Below are 27,857 nucleotides of genomic sequence, written 5' to 3' on the forward strand. Positions count from 1 at the left end.
TCCTCCTCCTCCTCCTCCCCCCCACCCCACGGGGTACCAGCAGCTCCCCCCAGGACGGAGGCCCCGCTTCCGGGAGGCCACCTCCCCCGGGCCCCACAAGGGCCCTCACCCACCCCGGTACTCACGGCTCTCCGCGGCGGCGATGCTGCCGAGCCTCCCCGCCGGGACGCTTCCGCTTCCGCCAGGAGGAGCCGCCGGGCCGCGCTAGGCGGGGCGGCGCCCCCTACCGGATGGGAGGAAGCGGCACCAGCCCCGCCGAGCACCGCGGGGCACGGGCGAGGGCGCCGCCTGCCGGCCGGGAGGACCGGGCTGCGGAGAGCCAAGGGACGGGACGCGCAACACTCCCCCCGTGCAGCGGGACACGCACGTTGTTCCGTCACCGGCAGCCGGGACACAGGGTTTACGCCTTGCACGGGGACCCGGGACACGGACACACACTACCTCATGCAAAGCCCCATGCACGGGGATCCTTCAGTTTCAAAAATCGGCTTTGTTTCCCCCCAAAAAGCCAGCACTTCCACACTGATGTGCTTCCTACAGCAAAAAAAACCAAACCAACCAAAAACCCAGCTACTAATGACCAGCCCAGGGCACCCACAGGCCCCAGTGCAGTGAGCCCCCAGCCAAATGTTTCTATACATTTGAATTTCTCTTCATAAAGCAAAGCCACTTTTTGTAAACCAAAGTCTTTTTTGATCCATTATAAACCAGAAAAAATAATTTTGCTGCAGGTGCTCCCTCCTAAATGTGTGTGCAAGCAGAAGCCCCAGGTCACACACAGACCCGACAGCTTTTTTTTTCCCATACCAGCCGCTCGGTGCCATCTCCCACATGCTGCCCCGGGGCTTGTTGGCCCGTGGGGTTTGCGTTCCAAAATAAAGCAGCCCGGCACCTATTTCTACAACTCACCTGTCCCTCCGCAGCAGTTTTGCAGCCCCACAGGCTGCCAGAGGTTGGAAATCCTCCGCTCAGAGGCAGGCTGAGGCACAGAGCTGGTGCCTCCTACCCACGCAGAGATTTGCACAAAAAAACCTCTGCGGGAACATCAAAAAGTACCCTGAAGCTGGGAGGGAGAGGTCGCGCCAAGCTGGGATGGAGGGGAGGATGAACTTTGCCAGGGCAACGTGGGAGGCCATGAGTGAGGCATCCTTGTGTGAACCACTAAGGGAGCGAGGGGCAGCCTTTTTGCAAGTACCACCAAAATCAATGCTGCCCCCTTTTTAGCCTTATTGGCAGCAAGGTCTTGGGGCACATAGTAATTCCAGTGTCAGAGTTTAAAAAGGTTGGGGCGTGTGGTTGCGGGGCAGGATACAGATGGCATGGTATTTTCTAGATTTTTATCAGCCCCCCTGAGTCATGGCGGAGACGGCTCGAGAAGCTCTCTGTGCCCTTGCCAGAGGCTGCCCCTCCGTGAAGACGTGTGGCATGGAAGAAGGAGGACAGGGGTCAACACCACGGCACACTCCCTGCAGGTTCCGGTGGCAGCAGGGTACACTCGAGGGATTGGACATCCCACGCAGTGGAAAGCTGCCAACGGGGCCTGAAAGCCGACAGTGCCCGAAAGGCGTCACAGTTCTGTTAAAATACCTGACGCGTTCTCTCACCGGGGTCACTGCCATCGCGGCCGACACCTCTGGACCCGGCACTGCGACGTGAGGGCACGGAGGCCGCGCATGGGACTGGAGGGAACACGCAAGGCCCCCAGAGGCCGAAGGGGAGAGTGAGGGTGCACCGGACGACACCTGAGGCCACAGGAAGAGCTCCGGGTGGCGGCGGAGCCCAGGGAGACCCGCGGAGGCGGGGAGCGCAGCAGACATCTGCCGGCCGCGGCGGCCATTGCCGCCCCTTTCCCCGCTGCGCGCAGGCGCAGTAGGAACCGTCCGCCTCCATCCCGCGAGGGCGGTGGGCGCTGTGCGCAGGCGCGCGGGAACACCCCACCACCAACACCCCCTCCGCGCTGCCGCCTCGGGAGCGGCGCGGCGCGTGCCATGGCGGGCCCGAGCCTGCGGCCGCACGTGCACTGGGCGCAGCGGCACCGCGAGCTCTACCTGCGCGTGGAGCTGAGTGACGTGCAGGTACCGGAGGGGGGGCGGCTGGGGCAGGAGCGGGCAGCCCCGCCCCCCTACGGGGAGAGGGGGGGGTGACCCACCCGCGGACCCCGGCTGCGAGACACCCACGCAGCCCCGCTCCCCACCGGCGGGCTTGCCAAGCGGGAGGGGCGCGGGAGGCTTCGCGGCGCCGGCGGCGGGGTCTCGCCCCGGAGCGAGGGTGGGCTGTGCGCGGGGGTTTGGGGAAGCGCGGTGCTCGCTTGGGGCCAGCGAGACCGTCCCGTCCCGTCCCCGCCGCTCCATCCCCGTTGCTCGGTGTGGGTGCGTGAGCCGCCGCCTAACGCTTCTCCTCCTTCTGCAGCACCCGGACGTCACCATCACCGACAACGTGCTGCATTTCAAAGGTAGGGGCTCCGTCCTTGCTGGGGGGGGGGGGTCTCCGGCGAAGCCACCTCTGCTCCAGGCAGCTCCCGGCTGAGCCTGGCCCACCCGGGCGTGCGGGTGTCCCGGGAGGAGAGCCCGGGGTGCCGGCAGCCACTGCTCCCCATCGCCGCCCTTGGTGAGGGCGACCGAGCTGGGTGCTGGGTGCCAGGCCACGTACGGATACGTCGTGACACACGCCCGCCTACAAACTGTTGTATTCTAGTAACGCTAGCAGGTTGTATCTTATCTAATCAGAAGAAAAACCCCCAACCCTCTCCCTATATTTAAATATCAGTGAGATTTCCATATGTCTTTGCTGTTGGGAACAACTCGGCAACTGAACCCCGGAGATAACTCGCAGCAATTTTTCCTTTCACAAAGACCTTGTTTGCAACTGCTATCAAACCTCTGCATCAGGAACTAGTGCTCGATTTGAAAGGTAAAGCAGATCTCTTCCTAAAAGATGGTTTTGTTTCAGCCAGGCAGCTGCACGTTGCAGCACTGTGGAGCTTGTGCTGGCTGGCTCGTCCGGGTAGGGCTCAGGATATGCTGTAGCTGTTTTTATTTGGGTTTTCCCATTTATTTGGTGGCTTTCTTTAAGATGCATTGTCTGGGAAATGCTGCCTCCCTGGTGAGCCGCAGCCAGGGCCATTTGATAGGGTGTTGTTGCACATCGTGTTTTCACTTCAGGATCAGTTTACAGCTTGGAAGGGTGGAAATTAAACTCAGCATGCAGGTTTTTGGAGCTCTTCTGGGGACAAGACCCACTTATATGGGAAATGAGAGATGAACTTGCCCTCCTGCTGTTGGGAGGGGACTGCCCGCATCACATTCCTACAGACCCACCGGAGACCAGTCTCCCTGGGCACTCGCTCGTCGGTGCGGAGGCTGGATCCCCCAAACGCGGGGGATTTTCCGTGGGATTCGAGTTAGGCGTGAGCAGCCTTTTGAGCCCCTCTTTTGGGAATCTGACACGCTGCCTTCCTGCGAGCACGGACCCTTTTGCAGCACCGTGCAGAGTTGCCATAGCTTTAGCTGCCAACTCCAGCGGCCGCACCTCTGAGCAACATTTTGGGCTGTTTGTGTCTTCCCTGTTATTGTGTGGTTTCCTCTTGCCTCCCAGCAAGGCGGGGGGAAGCACTGTAAATAACTGCTGAATATTTCTATGTATAAAGCGTCCTTTGCAGGTGGGCTGCGTGAAGCTAGCTAGGACCTTCATGCTGACCATTAATTTTTGTCTTTTAGCTCAGGGTCATGGTGCCAAAGGGGACAACATCTACGAATTTCAGATCGAGTTCCTAGAACCGGTTGAGCCTAAAGTAGGTATTGTGACTTTTCTAACTCTTGCAAAGAGAAAGTAATTTTTGAAAAACTTGAAAGGAAAATGGTTGCACGTAAAGTTCACAATATGCTGTTTAGATTTCCCTGGTGACTCTGTAACTGCTGCAGACTAAAAGCTGTCTTTGGCGGTCCTCTGTCCCGGTGTTCAGCCACCATCCTGCTTTAATGCAAATTGCCTCACTGGAGCTAGTGCTTACGTGGGTCAGCTTTAATAGAAACAGGGCCTTACACGTATCAGTTGTTTAATAGTAGTTGTCATTTTTTTAAAGGATTTAAAGCAGCAAAATAATGGGAGAATTTGGCAACATGTTGCCTGATGCAACCTTGATTGGAGAGCAGGGAAACACTGCTGCAAAGTGTCAGCGTGATGTTTCCTGGTTTCTTTTGCAGCCCAACAAAAGAAAGCTGTGAGAACTCATGCTTCTGGCTTGTGCAGATTTCTTAGGTTGCCAGTACAGATACGTTGTAGCTCCCAGTGCAAAAATCTTTTCTTAATTCCTGTTGTAGTCTGATAGGAGAGAGCTTGGCTGGAAGAGCAGCCCCTCCGCGTTGCTCGCAGGTGGCTGTAAAGTCTGTCTTTACCTCTGAAAGCTGTTGGGGGCACAGGAAAACTCTGGGCTCTGCTCCCAGTGCAGGATTTGTGCTGCTTATTCCTGGCTGCCTGCTGGGGACAGCTGCAGTCAGACTGGGAGCCACCATTCACTTCTGCTGCTTCAGCAAGGGAGGAGACCGCCAGAGGGTGAATTTCTAGGGTCCATCAGCAGTGTGGCTCCTACCAGGTATTGAGTGGCAGACGATGAACACCTCTTGGTTTCAGGATCTGGTCACCAGTTTGTCACCTGGCCTGTAAAGTGGCAGCTGCCTGGTTCACAGTGTGGGGAGGGGTGCCCGCCACTGGCCGTGCTTGTCCTCTGTGCTGGCAGACACGGGCTCTGCTGTGAGCCAGGCCTGGAAGGCAAGCCCTTGCCTCTGCAGAGCAGCCTCCTTCCAAAAGTCTAGTCACTCTGAGTCACTGGAGGGACAAGAACAGACTCTGAAATCTGTGTAACTACAGATGGTCAGCACAAGGAAGTATTGCAGTCCAGGGTTTTCTCCTTTAGCTTTGCTGTGTACCATGAGTGCCTCTTGCTGGTGCCAGGCTGGCCACCAGCGGGAGATGGAGCTTCTGACAGGCAAGGACCAGGCGTTAGTAACTGTAAATTACAGCTGCAGCCTTCAGATGTCCTAGGAGCACCCAGAAAGCCTTGACAGAGCAGTGCTGGTGTAACGTGCTCAGTTAAGAATGCAGCTCATGGATCTCCTGCATCAGTTTCAGCTGGTTTGGGAGGCAGTCCATGCAGAGCACCCTGGCGCAGTGTGGAGGGATGCGACGGTGGCAGTAAGGGTGGGCACCCAAGGTGACAATGCTGTGGGCTGTGAGGATGGAGAAGTTCTAGGCTGCCATTATGCAGAGTGTGGCCGTGGTGGAGAGGCCTCATGGAGCAGCAGTGACCACACTGCCAGGTCCGTCAGCTCACGATTATCTCCAGATATTTCCTAAGGCTGTTAGCTCTTTGTCTCGCTGTAGCGGATGTCACGTCGGGTCCCCTGTTTCGGACAGGGACCTGTGGCTGATGGTAGTGTTGTTTCTACCACTGGCTAGAGGAAGTGGGTGGCTCATGGAACCAAATGTGAAAGGTCTAAAGCCAAGATTATGGGTTCTGCCTAGGAAGGCTAGCGCCAGGGTCTGTGCTCGCTCTTTGTGGTGGGATGCAATGGTTCTGTGCGGTACAGGCAGGCTTTCAAGCTGCTTAGGAAATCCTACAGCCATCACAGTTGCCATCTTCAACTGGCTGCCCTTTGCTTCCATGCCTTGGGTGGCAGAGAAATGCTTGTGCTGCAGCAGTCCATGTCATCACTGCCTCCTTGATAAGGAGAGCTTGGGTATCAACTCAGTCTCAGAGCTTGTTTCTTAGGACTTTTGCTGATGTATGCTCCTGTGCCTGCCCTCAGCCTGTATGCAGGGTGACTCAAAGGCAGCTGAACATCACTGTGCAGAAAAAAGAGAGTAACTGGTGGGAGAGACTCACCAAGCAAGAGAAGCGCCCGCTCTTCCTAGCTCCCGACTTCGACCGCTGGTTAGATGAATCGGATGCTGAAATGGAACTGAAGGAGAAGGTCAGTCCTGTGGGCACATGTGGCTTGTGCTGTCAGCTACAAAGCAAGGATAGCTGTTCTCCTGTGCTGGAACTTCTGTTCTTCATTTGCCTGGAGTTGTCTGGCATGCTGATTGTTACTGCTATTTCATACAGATCCCACATAGAATTGGATAAACAGTTCAAATTGTAAGCAGGAATTTGGAAATAGGCACACTTCTGATTAGAAAGAGCAGCAGCGTGAATCTGAACTGGTGGCTCTGCGCTAGCTCAGCACTGGCCAGGGTCTGCAGCCAAAGGCTTGCACCCCTTGCCTAATGCCTTTGCAGCCCTGTGTCCCAATCCATATGAGGATCATATCAATGTGCCATACAGAGCCCAGAGATGCCAGTCCTGGGCAGTGCTTGTCTGGAAAGCAGGGATTTCTAAGGCTTTCCTGAGCTGCTGGGCTGGCCCCGATGGTGCGTTCCCACCATCTGGTAAGCTTGAGCAGCTTACTGCAGCAGGGAGGTGCAAGACCACCTTGGAAAAGACTTGAACAGACCACATTTCTGCAAATCTGTTTTACAACAAACGCTGCCCTGTTCCCCTCCACAGCCACTGAGCTTAGCGCGGAGGAGAAAGGGCCGCTGCAATGCCAGGAGCGAGAAAGCAGCGGTGAAGGGCAGGCAGAGAGCCTGGGCTGGATGTTCTCAGTTCCCTTCAGGTCACTGGTGGGTCATGAAATGTTTTAAGGAACAGCTCTAAGAATCAATAATAATTGAGAATTAACACAGAAAACAGCAGGCTTTTTCAGCAAAAGCATCTACTAGAATAAAATACATAGTGAAGGCAGGATAACTAGTTAACACGCTCTAGCTTTTGCTGTACCATAATTTCTGGATGATCCATGTGTTGTTTTATGCAGCTGAAAATTTAAACCCTCCCTCTAGCAACTGGCTGCTTAGCTGAGTTTTAAACCCACTAGCTTTGCAGTAGTATAGTTAACAAATCACTTGCTAATTACAGTAACAGTCTTTAAAACCTTATCCTTCATCTTAAGGAAGAAGAAAAGATTAACAAAATGAAAATAGAATCCAGAGTCCCAAAAGACCGTAAGTAACCATACCTTTTTAAGTGTGTAAGGTGGGGTTTAGAAAGCTGCTGTCACTCTTATATGCAAAACCTCAAGTCTTGTGGAGCAATTTTGACTGGCTTGGTGCATCTTGGAGAGGGACCTTTGTATTTAGAAATTTAATACAAATGGACTGCAGTTTCCAAGGAATTTAAAAAAATCTGACTAGTAAGAACTGAATTCTAGCAGATGATGGTAAAAGCAGGCAGAACCACAGTGCACACAGCAATCCTTTTATCGCAATCAATAGCTTCCCTTTTTCTTGCAAGCTTTATTCTCATAGAAAGCCTGGTTTGCAGCTGTGCTCTTTGCAGAAGAGTTACCATTGTACTCTGCTCACCTGATGTGTTTATTACTGATTTTAGCTTTCAAACACCTGAAGAAGGGATACTTAATCATGTATAATCTTGTACAGTTTTTGGGATTCTCTTGGATTTTTGTGAACATGACAGTACGACTGTTCATCTTAGGAAAAGGCAAGTAAAAAGCACTATTTTATTCACATGGGGGGGTGTTTTGTTTTTTTACTGTTGTTTTTAATACTTTCTGAATAGCGAAATCTAAAGGAAGACATACTTAGGAAACAAAACTGTAAATGCATCACCAAAGCACACAACAAAACCCACTCAAAAGCTATCACAGTGTCAGCATAGGAAAATACTGTCCTCTTGTAAATCACAACTGCATATTCTGATGAATGATACTTGTACTCTGCCAAGATTACTTCTAAAGAAATCAGTTGGAGCAAAATGTCTCGCTCACTGCAATGTTAGTATTTCTGAAAATGAGCTGGGCAGAATATTTTGGTTTTGCAGCAAGAACGATTCATTCTATTGAGGTACAGCGCTATCGCTTTTTTGTAAAGTAATTACTGAAATAGCTCTTGATCCTTCTGTTCATGAAAAAGACCACTTGAGCAGTGTTTCTGGCCTAACTGCTGTAACTTCAAGATAAGGCCTATAAAGAAGTTACATAATTATGCATAACGTTTTTTTCAGATACAACTAGAATCCTGTTACCAAAAGCTATGCTGCTGCGCCAGCTTCCTGGACATGGAAATTCATTTGTTCTCTAAAATGGTTTCCTGTGTCTTACAGATTCCTTCTATGACACATTTCACACTGCTGCTGACATGATGTATTTCTGTCATACCCTGGCATTAATGGAGATCATGAATTCACTAATAGGACTAGTCAGATCACCGCTGATACCTGCTGTAGTGCAGGTAAATATTTTAAGATTCTTCTCCTTGCTCTTCCCATGTTTAAAGTAAACCTCTATTTTACACAAGTGTTGAGACTCTCCTAAAATAACTGATAACAACCTCACTGGCACTGGACTAGAGAATATATTATTCAAGACGCAGGAATCCATGCATACCAGTCTTAGCTGTGGGAGGCTGTCTTCTTCCATCACCTAGGTAAGATACTTGAGGACAACAAAAGCAAGAAGCGGCTGATGAAAAGTACATGATTTTGATTTGGTGCCAGTGCCCTTTTTATCCTGGTTGTGGTTGTTGTGCATAAAAATGGGGATAGATGATTTAAGACTGGGTCCCTTGGATTGCACTTAAATACAGAGCAAAACACGTGCTTATAAGAAGCAGGTCACAGCTCAGCTGCAGAGTTAGTTATGTGCTCAGCATATGTTTTAGACATGAAGAGTAGATACCCTGCGTGTTTTTGACAGCAAGGACTTGCTCTTTCTTTTGATGAAGAGTGTGACTGTTCCTTAATTTTTTTTTCTTAAACAGATACTTGGAAGAAACTTTATTTTGTTTGTTATCCTCGGAAGCTTAGAGGAAATGCAGAGCAAACCTGTGGTGTTCTTTGTATTTTATTTCTGGAGTATCGTTGAGCTGTTCAGGTGTGTGAGATTTTTCTTCTAGCAGGTGTGTACAGAATAATGTGATTGTTCCCAAGAACTCTTTAAAGAAGATTTTGATCTTTGTACCTTTTGGAAGAGTGGCACTAGTGCATTGGCCCCAGAGGGTGAAATCTCCTTTGGATGTGGACTATCACAGCCTGCCTAGGTTGCTCCATCTGCCAAAAGCTGGGACAAGGCTGGAGACTGAAAATAATACTGCCCTGAACCTAGGGAAACCTGTTTTTTCCTTTTTTTCCTTGAGGGTTCTGTTTTGAATTTCCATTGTTGAGCTGCACTATGCTCTGTTTCTCTTTCAAAAGAAGTATTTTGAAAGGTTTATTAGGCAAGCCAGGCAGTTACATTCATCTGTATGGTCAGATTAAGAGCATTAGTTCTGTAAACTGCCAAATAAGGGTGCATCCGTCATGATCCATAGGAACAATTTTTTGAATATTCTTGCATAATTTGGGAATTATGTTGACTATACAGCGTATACATACAAGACTAATTCTAGTAGCAGCTTCCATTTTAAACAGCATCTGTTTCTTCTCACACTGAATTGGTTTTAGGTATCCATATTACATGCTTTCATGCATCGGTATAGAATGGAAACCACTAACCTGGCTCCGTTACACTGTCTGGATCCCTCTCTACCCCTTAGGAGGCTTGGCAGAAGGTATGTCCAAAAAAGGCAGTTTAATAAACAACGAAGTCAAGGTTGGGCAAATAACTCAATTTTTCGTTTGGCTGCTGGACTAAAAAAAAAATAGAACAGTAGATAAATAGATGTTTGCTTTGAGCTGAACCAAATGTAAGCATTTTTGTCTTGCTGAATCCAATATTTTTTTCAATTTGATGTGAAAAGAAGTCTTCCTTGTGGGCACTGGAGATGAAAGTAAAGGCAACAAAAGGTTACATGAACAGATTGACCAGGAACACACTGCAGTCCATGTGAGCGGCACAGGATGACAATGCTCGCTTCCCTCTGCTTATCCAAAGCAGTGTATTTGCTTTTGTCTGCTAGACCTGACTTGGTCAGCCTGCCTTGGGTTCACACCAGCTCACAGGTCCTGACATCTTGTTAATCATTGCACAGGACAGGCAGAGGCCAGTTCTTCTCTGAAAGCAGCATAGCCTGTTCTGAGACAGGTGTGGTGCTTGCCAGATAGGGCTCTGCTCCCCTTCCGCTTGGAGAGTGACTGCTTTGTGGAAGAAGCAGTCACCCAGTTGTCTTGCTGTAGCCCCTCTGGGGGCGGCGGTGGGCAGGTGGCTTTACAGTGACCTCTTCTGTCTTAACAGGTCTGGATTATTTTTAATTTTTATTTGTTTGAGAAGCATATCGCCACCCAGCTTCTAGCTGTAAGAAATGTGTTGTAATGATATCTGTCAGAACCTCCTTCTCTGAGCCAGTAGGTGTGGGCATTGCCTAACCCCAAGCACAGGAACAACCATGCCTCTTTCATTGCTGTGGGTATTTTTGCATGGTAAATACTGCTGGCATGGGTCCTGCAGGCTACAGTTGTGTATGAGAACAGTGTCTCACCAGGCAAGTTCACTGTGTTTAGCCTTTTGTAGCTGAACTGCTATACTGCCTCAGCTAGCTGCTTTCCATCATACTGCATGTTTAAAAAAACAGCTTTAAAATTGGTATAATTGATGAGAGCTAGCAACTAAGAGGGGAATATCCTGAAAAAGTTGGTGTGGGCTGGGCAATTGTATATTTCATCTGTGTTTAGTAATGATGGTGACCTTCTGCTTTCAGCTGTCTGTATCGTTCAATCCATTCCAATCTTCAGTGAAACAGGGAAATTTAGTCTGGGATTGCCAAATCCACTGAACGTCACAATCCAGTTCTCATTTTTCCTTCAAATATACCTTATAGCCTTGTTTCTAGGTAAGATATTTAATTGCATTTCTCACTACTGAAATAAAAAGGCCAGTTTCCTCTGAATAAGTATATTTTTCAAAGAAAATAAAATTCCTGCATCTTGGGGGATCATGGCAACACAGAACTGCTTGAGGTTAAGCATTATCCTTGTTGCTTGTTTATGTAAATTTCTCAGTGATGGAGGGGAACACACCTACAATTACCACTGGTTAGCCCCTGCAAGGAGACCTTTGTAACAGGTTAGCAGCATTATCTACTGATCACTTGGGTTAAAAAAATAATTTTTACATGTATTTATAACCTCAGTATACTTAGTTTCCCCTTTTACATGGTATTTGAGCTTTGGAATGATTTAGTGGAAATCTAAACATAATTTCAGATTAAAGCAATGTTTAACTAAACTGCGTTATCACTAATGCAACGCAAAGTCATGTTTTTCCAGGAAGCAATATACAAGGCTCTTCAAATACTAGTATATTTAAAGAAGAATGGTGCTTGATACATATTTGGTTTCTGGTATTACATTTTTAAACCTAAGTTAGCTTTGTAGTATGCACACCGTATGTATGGGTATCCAGTCAGTAGAATCTAACCTAGAATTTTAAACTGAACTTTCACTAGATTTTACCCTTTCACAGACATTGCTTAAAGAATACCTTTAATCGCGTTTCACTCTGAAATGCTTGTTTGATCCTTCCCCAGCTCTGCACAGCCAGTGTTGCAACTTTCTCAAAGTGACAAACCAACCTTCTGAGCAGCCTGGTACCAAACAGCCTGTGCAGCAACTCCTACCTCACCCAGCAAGAAAAAACTTGCATTATCTTTCAATGCTATACACACCCTTAAACCATCACTTTTTTGTGTGGTGGGTGGTTTATTTGGGTTTTGTTGTTTTTTAAAATTTGGTACAGCCATCTGGCATTAAAAAGATGCAATGAAGTTCTACCTTAAACACTTCATTATTTTTCAGGGGTATTTGTAAACTCCCGTCATCTCTACAAGCAAAGGAAACAGCACCTTGGACCAAAGAAGAGAAAGATGAAGTAAAGGAGGACTGCAATGCTTTCTTACCTAATTTATCTCAATGACAAGATAAGCCTCTACTTCTTATGGTTTTACCCACTGTAATGTAAAGAATTTTGTAAAATTAAATGATCATGCTAGATTTCATGATTTCATAGTGAATTCAGGTAACACTCCCATATACTGTATTTTGTTCCCTTTCAATCACGTATGCATGGCATTTACCATTGAACAGTAACATTTAAACTTGTATTCTGTCAACTACCATATTAGAAAGAAATCCTATTATCTGCATATAATATGCTTACAAACAGTGGAGCAGCACTAAATAGAAATAGTGTTTATCTTTTAATTGGATATTTGCTCTTTCAATATTGCATGCAGATAGGGCTTCTGATGTTGGGATATACTACTACTTGGCCCATGCTGTTCCTAGGGTGCATCTTGATGGCAGGAGGAGCACAGTCTGAGACCACAGTGAACAGTGTTTGGGTGTTTATCAACTGTTGGGGTAAACTTGCTCAGCACATACCCCCACCTTTTTTTCTGCAGCATACTGATGCTGCAGAATTAAAACTGGAAGTAGCTAATGCCAATTTAAATGCTACCAACTTAGTCTGTTTCTAGTTCAGCCTTAACAGAATAGGAGTGCTGTGTGGATCCTAGAATTCCTGTAGCAATACATCCTTATCCAGTCACAAGGGAAGGGAAGCTGCCACTCTGTGACGTGGTCACAAACACCTTCCTGATTGCTAATGCAAGCACTGAAACATAACAAAACAAGGAAACATAGGTACCAGCTTTCTCCTAGCATGTGAACGAATGCCAGCAGAACACCATCCCACCCATGCAAAGGGAAAACGTGGAACTGTCATGGGAGACCAGAGCTCCTCTGATCATTCCTGGCAGTGCTGTAGCTCCTGTATTTATAGCCTTCAGAAAGGCAGTAAAGATTGCTTTTCTACTTAAACTTCGGGGTGCAGCTGAAAATTTAGTGTATATGCTGCTTTGGTGGGTCCTTGGTGGGATGGAGCAGTGAGTCAAATCATGTATTATTGCAATAGCATGTATCAAAGCTCAGTAAGGGGGATCTCACACAGGGTTTGAAAGGACCCCTTCCTCTGCACTTGCTTTAAACAACAGCAAAAACAAAAGATAAGCTCCTCCCACATTCCAGGTCATCTGCTCTCTCACCTGGAAACCTTTGTTTCAGTTGACTTAATTTCAACATGGCCTCCTTCACACCTAGCCTCCTGTAGTTAATTCCAGATGCCTCTGGCCTCCTTAATCCAGTTTAGAAAATGTACAAAAAGTTTGCTCTAAACTGCACTGTGGTTATGAACAGGTTGCTTCACAACAACTGCCACTGCCTCCAGGGCAATGCAAAGCAATGCCAGCAATCCCGAACAGGCACTGAAGTTGAGATTAGCTTAGTGCCAGGTTACTATTTATCTTTTTCTACTGTAAAACAATATGAATCCTCCAGAAAATTATTTTCTATATTAAAGGTAACAAGCAGCTTACTGTTTGTGATATGGACCCAGTGAATGTTACTGTAAAGGAAAGGAAATAGTGTTATACAGAGATTTTAAGAAAGAACTGGTACAGGCTCCACGCTGCATTTAACAAATTGTGTTCTGTCAACAAGAGGCATGATGCAACTTCTCTTTAGGGATATTCAAGACTCCCACTCAAAGGAGAGCGCAGCTTACTTTACTCAGGAGAGTTGAGCATTATTTACACACTATTTCACTTAGCACACACTGTACCTATGTTTGAAGTATGTCAAAGGATTGAATTAGCTGAGCAACGGAACAGCAAGGATCACTTTCATACTTTATCATTTCTCCACTGGGCATTTAAACTTCTGTTATGAAATCCATATGTATTCATACATTGTATTTCTCAGTGAAATTGTGGTACCTAGTGCAAGTTGTCATGGATCTTACACTACTGAATTTTAGTCCTTCAGAATGAATGTGTTTCTATTAATAAAGAAAGATTTACAACCAAATTTTGCTTTAGTTCAGTTGTTTGTTCTTTCCCTGAATGCAAGAAGTTGTTTAATTTATTATTTAACTCTTATGATAAACAGCTGGGAGCCAAGCCTTCACCAGGTTAATGTTTTAGGCCACACAGGCTAGTTGCTATGAAAATGGAACAAATCCAACAAATTTTCATGAAGAATTACTCTTTATTAATATTACACAAATAAAAAACGTCTCACAAGATTTAAGTTACTTTCACAAGCATAAGCACTGCAATGCAAGTGATAACTCTCATTATGGTAGTACAGACTGGCTTTCAAGTCGGGCATAAAATTAGTTAACAACACCGTGAAATTAGCTGTGTATCTGATCTTGCACAGTGATTCTCACGCATGTTTTCTTTGGACTAATGAAGTCAGTCTATAAAGTATAGTAGCTGCCTTTTAGGATACTTTTACCAGTGAGTTCAGTTATGTAGTAACTGCATTTTGGGGAGGCCAAAGGCCATGAGCAGTCTGCTGCTTATAATGGCATTTTCTTTCTCTCCTCACATGTACTGAATAACTTCCACCCATCATCCAACACCGTAATTGATTTCGAGACACCTTCCACAGTTTCCAGGTCCAACTAAAGCCACCACAAACTAGCTACATTTATTTAGAGAGCACTGATGCAGGTAAGGGACCTCGTTTTGATACAAAGTTCTCCAAACAGTAATTAAAAACAGGCCCTAGAAAGTAAACAGGACAAGAAAATTTGATCCACTTGAGTCTTAATCTATAGAAGTTCCCAAAATGGAGACTTCACATTCTTTCAGTGCTGCTACTGGAAAAGTCTGTCTGCAGTGGAGCAATGTTATGATCATAGGCAGCATATTCAGATGCTCCAGTACTTGCCACTTTAAGCTGCTGAGCAGCATGTGTGAGCTGAAACGCTGCATCAGGATGAGCCGTGTCAGGAAGCAGGGTGCACTCCCGCTCCAGCATGTCTGCAACGCCTTTCAAGAGGTCCAAAAAGCCAAAGGCCAGAGCTGCCTTTCGTAAACGATTAAGTTCCTGCAAAGAAGGAAAACTTTTAAAGCCACTGTAAGCCTTTACATAAAAGGTGGTTGTCTTCTTTTTTTAAAGGCAAGCTTATTCACATAGAGAAAGATAACCTGACTAATCAGTTCAGCTGCTGGAAACTGCCCAGCTGCTCATGAGATGAAAAATACTTCAGGGCTGCAGATAATAGTGGCACAACTAAACAGTTGGTTTTCCCTTGATCCCTTCCTATAAATCTCCACTTCTTCCTTTACCCTTTTGTGCATTCAGCTATTGTACCTGCCTGTTTAGTATGTGTCCCAGCTGGGGGTTGCCTCCAACTTAGGCTTCACTGACTATTGCCTTTAACTGCAGTGTCCAGCAAGATGTATATATATTGATTTTTCTTCACTATAAACTGACGAGTGCTTATGTACATTTAGGCACAGTACTCATTCCTGAAGTCTCTGGGGGCTACAATAACAAACTGCTTCAGCACTAAGCTTACAAGAGGAACAACAATTACCTCCAGCTACAGTCTAGATTATGGATTATTACAATGTGGCCAAATGTGCCTGCAATTTTGTCTTTCTCTGCTTCAGTTGTAGAAAAAAATGCAGGAGACATTTTCAGACTTAGAATGACATCTGTGTTCCTATTCCTCTCTGATCCCTCAGTTTATTTCTGCCTGGACAACAGCATAAATTGTGCAAAGAAGTTCACCATGGAAGTAGCAGGGATTGTGAAGGGCACCTATAAACATGACATGCCTATGCCACCCTGCCAGAGAATGTGGTGGCAGGGAAACCAGACCCCTTGTCTCACCTTACCTAGTGTGTAAAATAGACCCAGGATGTCTCTTTCTTTACAGAACCACGTATGTTTTTGCAGAGCCCTACAAGCCTGCACAGACCATACTGCAGATGCAGACAGTATGTGTTCCTCTGTCAAATGCACCACTATCACTATGGATCAAACTTGGGCTGGCCTGAAATGTTACTCACTTTGTAGAAGGTTTGAGTTTTTTCAGGGAGTTTCCTTGCATTTCTCAAGATCTTCTGTACATCTGTCTGCAGAAAAGAAAAAAAAAATTAAAAATCTTGGCAACTGCTGGGGAAGCTGCAGAAAAAAATCCTCAACTACTTGTTGATAAATTATCCTGACCATTGACAAGACTGCAGCACACAAAGGCTGAAACATAAGCAGTAATTATACTAAATCCAATAAACTAAGCCAGATGCTACACTGGAGACACAGCTTTCATTAAACAAGCTATGCTTTCTGATTGCATTTTAATCATGACATTTTAAAGAGGGAGTGTTTATAAAAACGAAAGAAAAGCAATAAAGCAATTACATTAAACAGACAAGACACACACAGACTCCACTTTGCTGGTAAGATGGCTACTGCTGATCAAAGTAAAGCATCAAGTGCAAAACCTGTATCATTACCTGGAGGCCACTTGGTTTAATCCACACAGTAACATTCTGTGCATAACTGCGCTTGTTCTTGGGTTGCAAGGGAAAAGGGCTCTTATTGTCATCTTCTCCATAAGGATTTTCTTTTGCATCTGGGAGAAAAAAGAAAATAAACAGACTTAACTAAGATTTGGCAAGGTCATTCATACAACTGAATGTGCAAGAGTTATTCAAATGAACGTCACCAGTACCTGAAATGGGTCCAAGCTGTGCCATCTTCCCTAGCCATGGAAGGGGCTCAGGGCCAGGTTCAAAGAGTGACATCATGAGGTTTGATTTCTTCTTGCTATCAGCTTGTGAATAGAGCATTCCATACCACTCTGGCCTATTGAAAAGAGCAAATCCCAAAGGCTGAAAATCTTCCATCCCTCTTTGCCTAGAATTTGGCTCCCTCCCACTGTGTAGAGGCTCACTATTTGCAATTTATACTGGCAGAAACATATCCACAATTAAAAATCCACAGCTTTCTCTAGCAGCGCAGAGTTCTGTACAGAATACAGATATAAATAAGTATAATATATAAATAAAGCATAAATGAGCAAAGTAATAGATTTTTCAGGCAGACATCCAGCTCCATACCCCAACTGGACGACAGCCACCATGCCTTCCACTTTCAGGCTGCCATGTAATAAAACACAGAAGTTGGGGATTTTCCCAGCAATCTGATTAGCTGAATTCTCATCTTCAGTGTCATCTGTGATCCCAGGTCCCACCTCATCACCTTCTGGGGAAGAATAAAAGCAAACAAAGAGACAACATAAGAAATAATTTGAACATACTAGTTCCATTTCCATGACACCACCCTGTACTTTCCGCCATGCAAGAATTAATTAAGAGTTTTGTAGAACGAACAGCTGCTAAATGAACTGTTTGGGTAAAGTGGCACTAAAATGTTATATAAATATTCCACTGCATCCTACTCACAAAACAGAGTTACCAAAAAACTGCAAATAAAACCTCAGCTTTGAAGAAACTAGAAATGAAATGGCACCAAGAATCTGGCAACAAATAGATGTCTGCTTCTGGACCAAAAGCATCCTGAATTTCAAGTCCTCCTCTCCTATGTAATTTATAGTCATTATGAGAAACTTACCATGTTTTAGCAGCTGGAACACAGCTGTGACTTAACTGTTAATATCTTCTAACGTGAAAGGCCTAGCAGGATAAGAGTGTTGATACAGAGATGAAAGCATATCTGGATCTTTCACTCTTCTTTACCAAGAGAAATCTCATTGTCTCTTTGCTCCACTCCATGACCATGACAAAAGGAAAGGGGAAGTCCTTCTTAACACAGGCTGATGCACTCAAGTAGCTGCAAGTCAGCAGTAGGTTTAACCATCCTCAAAGCCTACACCACTCATTTGTATAGACACATATCTGGCCCCAATGAGCAGCAATTAATGCTCAAGTACAACTGAGCAATCTAGTTGCGATTAAGATCAGATTTTTCACAACAACAAATCATTCGAAGAACCAATTAGATGCAGGCATTAAACATTCATCTTGCACCACATATTTCATGGCCCATAACTATTTTTAGCTTTAAGTTTAGCATGTTCTATTAATAATGATGCTATAAGGACACTGTTCCCTCTATTAACTTTCTAAAGAACACAGTATTCAAAAAAAGAAAGAGCTTGTGTTCAAGGTTTTAATTTTAATGTAACCACACAAACATGTCTTCAGAGACACCTGGCATTTTGATAAAGCATAAAACCTCTGCTTCTAGTCTAAACCACCACAGACATTACACAGGAAGCTTAAAGCAGTTTTTGCTAAAAGAAACAAAACTTGCTCACCTCTGTTAAGTGCAATGGGCAGTACCAAGTGTCTGGACAAGACAGGAGGGCTAGAAATGTCAGCTATATCTACAAACCCAACAATTTCTAGATCTGTGGGGAGACAACAGGTTTAAGTCAGATTTGGCAATAGCTGAAATGTATTCAGAGTCAATTTAACATTACCACTTCTTACACCACTAAGTTTTCTGAAGCAGTGACTAGAGGTAGCACAATAGAGTCCCAACCTTGACTGGGGTGTCTAGCTGTTAATAAGATAAAAACATTCACACATAATACCATGACACTTTAAGATGAGAACATAACTTTCATCACACACATACTGCTGTCCATGAACTGTGCTGCTAGACAAATACAGAATTGTGCACGTTGTTTTTTACACTGTACACAATCCATTGCCATTTTATAAATTCAAAAGAAGAGAAACCAAAGGACTAAACCAAATCTACTAACTTCAAACTGGCATCACAAAATCTGCAGGAATTCCCATCAACTCTCTGACAGGGTTAGCCCTGGTGGCACATGTTCCCAGGACTGGGAAGACTGAGTTGTGGTTCTTGAGTTTTATATGCCCACTGGAATTTTAAATGCAGCTCCATCTCATACAGAGTTGTGGACATTCGCTGGTAAAAGATTGAGGCAGCCACATCCTTCATGCTCAGCCTTGTCTGATTTCCTTCTCACTTTTGGCTGCAGGAAATGTCATATCGGGTTCATGTCTCTCGACTGTGTGAAGGTTTTGGTGTGTGGCTTAGGACTAGCCTTTGACCAGCTCTACACTGACAGAGGTGTAGAGAGTACCTGCTTTGTGTACTCTTCTCTACACAAAGCATGGTGACACATGTTGTGCTCTAGCTATGGACACAGGTCCATATGTGTATGGCACAATTAGAAATTCAATGCATTTCCAACCTCTACTGCAGCTGGAACTGGGAAGCACAGTCTTCTCCTTGACAGCCCAAGTAAAGGACCTGGCCCAAAGGCAATTCAATTGGTTTTTCTCATAGCTGAACAACAAACACTTGATTAAAGCCATGAAGGAATTCAAGAGCTGAGCACACCATACACTGCATTTTAATGCACACGGAACAAAATTTCCTTCATGCCAAATTCCCATCTTTGGAATGATAGGAGGAACTCTAAGACTGAATGCAACACAAAGTCTCCCTCATCAAGACACAGTGCGTGCTCTTTTTCTTTGCTTTTGCTATTTTGGTACAGAGGCGCTCATTCCTATTTAAACAGTGTGCAGCTACAAATAACAAGTGATCAATCACACCCCAAATGAGAAATGTTTTTCCTCCTGCAGATTTAAAAAAAACCCAAACAAATCAAGGCAATCTTGGTGGCAGTAATTTACGGGTTACAGTTCACTTCCTTGCAAAATTTTACCACTATTGTGTCCTTATTCACAAGCTGTGCACATATTGTTGAAAAAAGGAAGTCTGCAGGACAGATCCAGGAAATGAAATTGCCAGTAGAGCTAGAAACTCACAAAAAAGAAATTATCTGAAAGGACACCTGGGCATACGATCTAACCAAGTCACTCTCTTTGCACTTCCCAAACAGCACAAAGCCAGCAGGAACTCCCATCAGCTCCCTTGCAGAGTTAGCCACATTGGGGTGTCACTGAGGGTGCCAACCTTGAGCTCAAGAGCCACAGCACTTTACTGCCTGACTGGAAAGAACAACAAAATGCATGTGGCCAAGCGCACTGCTGAGGAGCTGAGAGCAATTTTGACGTTACAGTTCAAACTTAATTCTTAGAGGCAAAGCAATGAAGTTCAGCATATCCTCTCCAAGAAACATACCTAGCCATTTGCAAGTCACAGTCATGGACTATCTACAGACTACCTGCTGTTTGTGGGTGCAGTGTCCACTAATGGGAGGGCTGAGAAAGGTCTTCTCTTCACAGTTGTTACTTAAAAATAACTTAGTATTGGTAAGAAGTGCCAGGATGACAGACAAACTATAGACAGAGATTTCATAAATCTCAGCCTTTACTTGTGCTGCCTCACCAAATCTTCTCGACTCTACTCCTAGTGGATTCCTTGAAGAAACCTCCAGAAAGATGCTAGTTTGTCTCACCTGATAATACAGAGCCTTTCTGATAAAGGCAACTCTAATACAAAATGCAGCCCCTTCTTCAACACACCTCTTCTATCCTCCATGAAGCTTATGAGGATATTCATGGAAAGCAGCCCGTGGCTGTCTTCCACAGTCTTTGCCCCCAGAAATTGGCACCCTGAGCTTTGGAAGTGCCTCTTCCCTACTCCAGCCCTTTTACCAGGTACACATGGCTGAAAGAGGATGATGTTTTTGCCCCCTGGTGCCACATATACCAAAAAAATTACACAGTCAGTGATTGATCCTTGCAAAGAGAAAGTGGATGAAACAGTAACTATACAGGGTAAGAGGTGGCAGTGAAAAGGTAAAAATCAAATGGATTTAAGTAAAAAAGCAACCAAAGATTCATTACCTGTATTAATTGCTTTAGGGATGGGGTCTATTTCCTCATCTATAATGAAAGGTTCTGGTCTGGGAAATACTTGCACATCAGATGTTAAGTGGCCACACTTGAGAACAGCATGGAATGGTGTATAAGCCAGGTCTATTAGCTTTCTAGAACACGATCAGTTATTATGGAGGAAAACATAATACATATCAAATGAAAATAGTTTGTCTAAAGCACACTAACTTAGCTCCCCAAACTTTTTATTTTTTACTACAGTTAATTCAATACTTCTAGCAGTGCTAAATTACGAAACAAAGCAGCATATTATCACACTGATGGCAAACTAACAATAATTGTGGAAATTAGTATCTGCCAATCAGAAAGAGATGCTATGATTTGGGTACATAATGATTAAAATAAATATTGACCTTAACCAGTGAAGACCGGTCAAGATGAAAAATCAGTCAACAAGATCATAAACTAAAAGAAAACAAGTTTAATTAGAACACCTCATATGCTCAGATTATATTTGTTTTCCTTTACAGATACTAACTGGAAACCTTCACAAAGGCATATTATCTACAAGTCTACTAACCCAAACATTGACTGTACATTCTTCAGGCAAAGGGGTCCATCAATGGTGAAAATTTGCCCTTCCCCATTGTTTAAATCTATCAGGCGCTCCAGGCAGTCTAGGGAATCCGTGCTTTGAAGCTGTAAAAAAATAGAAGAGAAATGCTTTTGTTGAGTTTTCTTTTTATTCTCTTTTTATTAACCAGTACATTTTCAGAAAACATACACAACACAGCAAAAAGCATCTGACTGGATGCTATCATGATTTTTTGTTATCTCACTCCTTTCTGAATAAACCAACATTCTTGGTCTCCCAGGCAATGTACTCCTTATGTTGCATTTATATTAGATCAGATGCAGCATTGGCCTAGTAACAAATAATCATAGAATATCTCCAGTTGGAAGGGACCCATAAGGATCAAGTTCAACCCCCAATCATGTTAGGTTCTGCTTGGAAAGCAGATTCAAGCAACCGAAAATCCCAGAAGCTCTCAGTCTTCAAGTGCACAGGAATGCCTTAACTAGTATAATATTTTACTGGTAATGCTAAGTTGCCAGCTCCTTCAGTATAATATAATTTTTAGGAGGGAAGGCAAATATAATTCTTTTTGATAAGTTCTTAGAGAATGCTTGTGAAATTACCTAAACTTATCAGTAATAGATGTATTTTAAACATTTTCCCAGTTATTCTGATGTGTAAACAATGCTTCAATCCACCAGCTTAATCAAGAGGATCATCCTTGATAGAGACCTTGAAGCTGAAATATCTGTTGCATGCCTAAGTAGAAAATCCTTCTGTGACAGACAGAAGAATGTAGGTGTGAAGTCAAAAGCAATGCTCTTAAGAAAACTTAATGTAAGGAACTTTAGTCTATATAGGCTTCTTTTTAGACATTTTTTATTCAACAGAATTCTAACTAATGTGAAGATTTTTAAAGCTGATATTGAGATTTTCAAAGGTACCCAAAGAGAAAGAAAGCAGTCTCCTTTCCTTCAAAACTAAGGGAAGTTGGTTTAAACACTGGCTTGGAGACTTTACAATTTTGCTCACTCACATTTCTACATAAAGCTATTGTTGTTTTAAGTGTCAAGCATCTTTGCAATAGAAATAATTTATTCAAGAATTTAATTGTAGATTAAGAAAAGCCTCCAAAAGCATTCAATGTAATTAATGCAGTAAAGGTAATCATATAAACAGAGAAATAAAAATTGCATAATATTCTCCAGGGAGAAACTGACATGATTTATAAAGATTATTATAATAATGCAATAGTAGTAGATAATAATAGTGCAATAATAAACTTTAAAAAAGATACTACAGTTACATTTCATCAAATAACTAACACTAAGTACCAGAATGTCAACTAAACTTTAAAACTAAGCACAAGAACATCAAAGTATGTTTTGTGCTGACCTGATCATTAGTTCAGAGAAGACCATTAATTACTATCGTGGTTTACCCCCAGCCAGCAACTAAGCACCACGCAGCTGCTCACTCACTCCCCCCCACCCAGTGGGATGGGGGAGAAAATAGGGAAAAGAAGTAAAACTCATGGGTTGAGATAAGAACCGTTTAATAGAACAGAAAAGAAGAAACTAATAATGATAATGATAACACTAATAAAATGACAACAGTAGTAATAAAAGGATTGGAATGTACAAATGATGCGCAGGGCAACTGCCCACCACCTGCTGACCAACACCCAGCCAGTCCCCGAGTGGCAATCCCCCGCCCCCACTTCCCAGTTCCTATACTAGATGGGATGTGACATGGTATGGAATACCCTGTTGGCCAGTTTGGGTCAGGTGCCCTGGCTGTGTCCTGTGCTAACTTCTTGTGCCCCTCCAGCTTTCTCACTGGCTGGGCATGAGAAGCTGAAAAATCCTTGACTTTAGTCTAAACACTACTTAGCAACAACTGAAAACATCAGTGTTATCAACATTCTTCACATACTGAACTCAAACATAGCAGTGTACCAGCTACTAGGAAGACAGTTAACTCTATCCCAGCTGAAACCAGGACAATTACCCAACGCAACAAAGAAGAAGGTATGTGTTAAAGACATCACCTCTTCCAGATTTGCCATGCACATGACATACAACTTGGATGGGAACGGGAAAGGCAGTGGAAACCGGTTGCTTTCACTTCGCTGGTTGTGAGTAGCTAGTGAGTGCCGTAGGGAGCCTCTGCCGATCCCCAAGCAGCCGTCAGTGACAAGAACAACCTTGAACGAAAGAGGATAGATTAGCATTTCCAAGCCAAAACACGTTTCTATCTGCAGAGGGCAACTATCCACCAACACCTTTCAGTAGTCTTCCTAGCAGCATGCACTTCTATACTGAAAATCCCTGCTCACACAGGGATTTCCTCCACTGAGCTGGGGAAAGAATTGCAAGTAAAATTTCCAGAAACAGGTATAAATAAATAAGGAATTGAAGATTTAACCATTGCAATGTAAACTACGTGCATGGTAAATATACATCTTCTTGTAATTAGGCAATTGCACTAAAATTTAAATTTCATAGCCAGAAACACACCATGCTGTGCATAAACATGGCTATTTTTAAGTGTACACTAGAAGTACACTGACTATACAGCCAAAAAAGCAGCCTGCTGCTGAGGGACTCAAGAACTTCAGGTTTATTTTCAGATGGAAGATAAAGCCCATTTCTTCTGCAGAATCTGGAGGGCAACCCAACTTCCACTACAAGTCACAGAATCCATACAAAAGGTAGTATTAATTACCCTAATTCTCAGCAAATAAATACAGCTGCAGTATGCTCGTATTTTGCAGCAAAACTATTAAAAGAAAAAATATGCATTTTTCCATTCAGTTGCATGTCCAAAGTCACTCCTTCTGGAAACTTGCACTAATAGGTTATGCTGAATAATGGAACTATTTATACTCAGCTGAGACCCAGTTATTTCCAGAGTAGTAAAATAGCTGGTCTTTCAACACTGCACAGCAACAGCAGGCATTATTTTGGCTGAGGGGTAAGGAAAACCAAATCCAATTGAAACTCAATGTATATCTGCTACATCCAGATTTGTATTCTCTCTTCATCCTCAATCTCTCTCTTTTGCAGTCTCTTCAGTTACCATCTGAACTGTTGCTCACCAGTAATGTTTTTCACTATTGCAAGATTCTGCACAGTACATTGCTCACTGCCTTTCATCACTCCATCACCTGAAGTTCCAGTAAAATGAGCCATGACACAAATGAGAGACCAAATTGTTGAGGTCTAATCTATGCTTGGTTTTTACATCTTCCTAGTTCTTTGCTTTGAATGCCTGCTTTTCCAAGGTGCCTTTTATCCTTGTTAGATTATGAAGCATCGCCTAACCAATAAACCTCTATCCTTTTTCTCCTTAAGGAATATTGCTTGAGACATCTTCCTAGCTCACTGAGCTGCAAAATTACTGAACTTAAATACTAACCCAAAGACCAACAGGCTCTTAAGTGTGTCAGAAAACCAAGGGCTAAAAGCAGACTTTGCCTTAAGAGGCAGCAAATTGAGAAGGCTGAGAGCTGCAAGGGCTGAATGGAGTGTGTGAGCAGATGCATACCAAATGACTCATTAGGGAAAGAAGACAGATCAAAACACACTCAGCAGTAGTCCCATGCTGTTGCTTGAGACCTGGAGCTGTTACAAGCCCTAGAAACCATCAGGTACTGGAGGAGAAAGGTTACTGTATGTGTGACTATACCCTTTCCAAACCAAATGAGGCTCCTGGGACAGAAGACTGCATCCAGATCAAATGTCAAGCCTGCAAAATAGTACTCTTGGGCCAGATTTTATAATCCACTCCACTACAATAACACACTGGACAGAAGGCAGTCTAGGTTTTTTTGCTGCTGAACATTTTAATAAAGACCACCTTCTGTTCACATTCCAGATATATCCAAAATACTAATTCTTTGTCTTCTTGTAGCACCAGCATGCCTGAGAGTATTCAAAGTTTTCAAATTACATTTCCATTTCCATCTGCAACTTACAGGGAGTACTAAGCATATGCTAGAGCCTAAGTATAGTGAAATCAGTCATACCTGGCAAGGAATTGCTGCACCCCATTCCTGCTGGACAATATTGCAAACCCCCAGAAGCGCTGACTCTAAACAGGTTTTGTCATAATCGTCCATATTACTTAGTGCTTCCTATAAAGACAAACACCACTGTCATTGCTGGGTGAAATATCCCTAACAGGAAACATAAAAAAGTTATTCACGATTCTGTGGTAAGTCAGTATATTTGCTTTGCATTATAACACAACTGCATTGTTACACAATGCAAAGTCCTATGTTCTTACATATGACCTGCAAAGTTAAAAAAAAAATAGAAAGAAAGGTGCAAGAAATAATAAACGATATCATGGGACAACAATGACAGCTGACTTTGAAGGAAATGTAATGTTATAAACACAGCTCTTTAAGAGAAAAAAAATCCTTTGCATGTCTCAAAGAAACAGTAAAGTCAAAATCTGAAGCAATGTCTAACATGAAACATACAGCTTAGAAAATCCTCCCACGGGTCAGAGCAACTTTAACTTCTTAGAGATTAAGAAAGTAGACCACAAGGAGCTTGTCTCACAAAAATTCTTTGGCAGAGAGAGTAAAAGAATCCAAAACCTCATATCTACATCCTGTTTCTATAACCATAAACCAACTTTTCTCCTTAAAATGAAAACTTCACACTTAGCACAGCATCCTAAGAAGGGTGCAGCTGTAAAACTAACATGCCAGAGGAGCTTGGCTGGATTCTTGGCTTTCAGAAATTCCTCAGATGAACTCTTAGGGAGGCAAAAATAAATCAAAGAGAATGCACTAGCATTCATCTGCTAAAAAGCAAACATAACAGAGAATATCTTTTAAAATCTGTATGCCCCACAAAGGACAAACCTAAAACATGGTGCCCGGTCACAGTAACATGTCCTGATATTACACATGATAACCAGATACATATGTACAAGTTTTAGGGGATTCAGAGACTTTCAGTGTCTTACTCCATTCATGTGAAATTTCCCTCTTGGACTTTCTCCTTTTCATTTTCTCCCAACTTCCCATCATATCTGTGAGGCCTGAAATCACTTATTCTCATTCTCACCCTGCTTCAACTGCTACACACTCTTAAAAGCACCTTCTCTCTACCAAATCAGTTGGCTCAAAACCTTTCTAAATGGTCCTGTCTACTACATCATCTATCAAGAGCAAATCAATAACTACAGACAAAAACATGAACATCACAGAACCACTTTAAGAGCTTCATCAGGCAGCCCTTTCCTCCATCCCCACTTCTAACTTAATTAGCCACACTCCAGTGGTTACCTGCAAAGGTATGATTTGTGAAGTAGCAAAATGCTTCAAATGCATTGATTTCACCTATCCTTAAAATAAGGATAAAACACTCAATGCAAGATGTTGTGCACAGGATGATATGAAATCACACAATTTCACCATGATTTGGAAACACGCGTGGGGTTTTGGTTTTGTTTTTGTTTCATGTTGATAGCTTACTGCTTTTGTATTTCAGGCACCCTACCTGGAGTGTGTTGTAATCTCTCGTAAAGGGCACCATCAGCTCCCAGAGTGACGAAAACACCACTAAGGCCGTGAACTCCAACTTGTAGTTGGTCGCCATGTGCTCAAACAGCATAGTCAGGCCATGGACAGCCAAGTGCTTCCGCTGGTACTCCTCAGATCCCTCCACTGACACCGGCCGTGTCATGGAGAGCGACACGTCCATCACCACCACCGTCGGCATGATGAACTGCTCCTCTCTGCTACCGTCGCCACGGAGAACAGTGATCCCCTGCGTGGAGGGGGAAGAAAAAGGCCACACATGGTATCAAAGCCGCAGTTATGGAGCGACTCATCTCGCCCTCTCACACGGACCCCACCGTGCGGTGGGGGAAATGACAATTACCCTTTTGCGCCCGCCCCCCAAACGCGAGATTTAACACAGGTTAAGTCAACAGATCTGCTCCTGAACCACACACGGCATATCCGACCGGCTGTAAAGGCCTGGAAACGGCGAGCGCGGCCAGGGCTGAGCCTCGATGGGGGAAAGGGAGCAGCAGTGGCACTCCGAGGCCCGAGGAGAGGCCCGGGGACCCCCAGTAGGGAGCCAGCCCTCCCTCCCAAGCCTTCCCCCTCTCAGCGGGGCCTATCCCCGGAGCCCTCCCCCGGGGACAGCTCGGGGTGTTTCGGAAGGGAGCGAGGCGAGAGGGGGAAGGGAAATGGTGGCGCTCACCCCCAGCCCGCCGTGCCGCCATGGGTCCGTCGCAGAAACCGTCCCCCCCGGAACGCCGCGGCCGGGGCGGGAAGGGGCCGGGCCGCGCGCGCACGGCCCCGGGCAGCCTTTCCCACAGAAGGCCGCCCCGCGGTGGGGGACGGGGGGACGACGCAGGGGGAAAACCGGGTTTTTCGTCAGTAACAGCAGGAGAAGTGGGTGATAGTGCATACATTAGGGAAAGCAGTTCAGTTAGATGGCAGTACTGTGGAAAAGTACTGCCACGATACAAAAAAAAAGACTGCTATACACAGAGAAGAGTTTATGAAAAAGCACCCCGGTCGGCTGGCGGGCCTCCTGCTCCCTGGTCTGCACATGGGGCAGTGGGGATGGGGGAGTTCAGTAAACCCCGTTGCAAAGCTTGGCTGTACCCCTGCAAAACTGTCCATTCAGACAGCAGTTTGCTTTAAAATCAT

General features: G+C 44.5%; 3 protein-coding genes across 5 annotated transcripts in view; 1 reads left to right on the top strand and 2 right to left on the bottom strand.

The window, feature by feature from the left end:
• The window catches only part of DPP8 (dipeptidyl-peptidase 8), a 27,941-nt gene extending 26,068 nt beyond the window's left edge, over positions 1 to 1,873 (bottom strand). The window contains exon 1 of the mRNA XM_010572065.1: positions 1,605 to 1,873. The gene's annotated coding sequence lies outside the window, so the exon portion shown is untranslated. The remainder of the gene's footprint in view (positions 1 to 1,604) is intronic.
• An 87-nt stretch (positions 1,874 to 1,960) lies between these two features.
• On the top strand, positions 1,961 to 13,816 carry PTPLAD1 (protein tyrosine phosphatase-like A domain containing 1). The gene is made up of 11 exons (XM_010572066.1): positions 1,961 to 2,075; positions 2,410 to 2,452; positions 3,717 to 3,790; positions 5,805 to 5,969; positions 6,990 to 7,041; positions 7,427 to 7,537; positions 8,159 to 8,286; positions 8,815 to 8,927; positions 9,497 to 9,603; positions 10,690 to 10,821; positions 11,786 to 13,816. The coding sequence occupies exons 1-11, from the start codon at positions 1,989 to 1,991 to the stop codon at positions 11,860 to 11,862; spliced, it is 1,089 nt and encodes a 362-aa protein (XP_010570368.1). The 5' UTR covers positions 1,961 to 1,988; the 3' UTR covers positions 11,863 to 13,816.
• A 204-nt stretch (positions 13,817 to 14,020) lies between these two features.
• On the bottom strand, positions 14,021 to 27,435 carry VWA9 (von Willebrand factor A domain containing 9). 3 transcript variants are annotated; one of them, XM_010572067.1, is made up of 12 exons: positions 27,403 to 27,435; positions 26,692 to 26,961; positions 25,203 to 25,310; positions 23,223 to 23,378; positions 21,176 to 21,294; positions 20,605 to 20,747; positions 18,126 to 18,218; positions 16,906 to 17,050; positions 16,518 to 16,651; positions 16,300 to 16,418; positions 15,853 to 15,918; positions 14,021 to 14,881 (listed from the first exon to the last, which is right to left on the bottom strand). In XM_010572067.1, exons 2-12 carry the CDS (start codon positions 26,911 to 26,913, stop codon positions 14,630 to 14,632), a joined length of 1,557 nt encoding a protein of 518 aa, XP_010570369.1. In that variant the 5' UTR covers positions 26,914 to 26,961; positions 27,403 to 27,435; the 3' UTR covers positions 14,021 to 14,629. The 3 variants fall into 3 exon arrangements, with proteins under 3 accessions (XP_010570369.1, XP_010570370.1, XP_010570371.1); XM_010572068.1 differs by lacking the exon at positions 27,403 to 27,435 and adding an exon at positions 27,161 to 27,396; XM_010572069.1 differs by lacking the exon at positions 18,126 to 18,218 and having other exon boundaries at positions 14,136 to 14,881.
• Positions 27,436 to 27,857: the final 422 nt, after the last annotated feature.

Source organism: Haliaeetus leucocephalus, unplaced genomic scaffold, assembly GCF_000737465.1.
Source record: "Haliaeetus leucocephalus isolate CR32 unplaced genomic scaffold, Haliaeetus_leucocephalus-4.0 Scaffold339, whole genome shotgun sequence".
NCBI lineage: Eukaryota > Metazoa > Chordata > Aves > Accipitriformes > Accipitridae > Haliaeetus > Haliaeetus leucocephalus.

Excerpts from the sequence above, each read along its gene's own strand:
- PTPLAD1 (XM_010572066.1), top strand. The coding sequence starts at position 1,989 with ATGGCGGGCCCGAGCCTGCGGCCGCACGTGCACTGGGCGCAGCGGCAC. Across the intron at positions 8,287-8,814 it reads TGATACCTGCTGTAGTGCAG|ATACTTGGAAGAAACTTTAT; the intron begins GTAAATATTTTA and ends TTTCTTAAACAG. Across the intron at positions 8,928-9,496 it reads AGTATCGTTGAGCTGTTCAG|GTATCCATATTACATGCTTT; the intron begins GTGTGTGAGATT and ends AATTGGTTTTAG.
- VWA9 (XM_010572067.1), bottom strand. The coding sequence starts at position 26,913 with ATGCCGACGGTGGTGGTGATGGACGTGTCGCTCTCCATGACACGGCCG. Across the intron at positions 25,311-26,691 it reads GAGATTACAACACACTCCAG|GAAGCACTAAGTAATATGGA; the intron begins GTAGGGTGCCTG and ends TTGTCTTTATAG. Across the intron at positions 17,051-18,125 it reads GCCCATTGCACTTAACAGAG|AAGGTGATGAGGTGGGACCT; the intron begins GTGAGCAAGTTT and ends ATTCTTCCCCAG.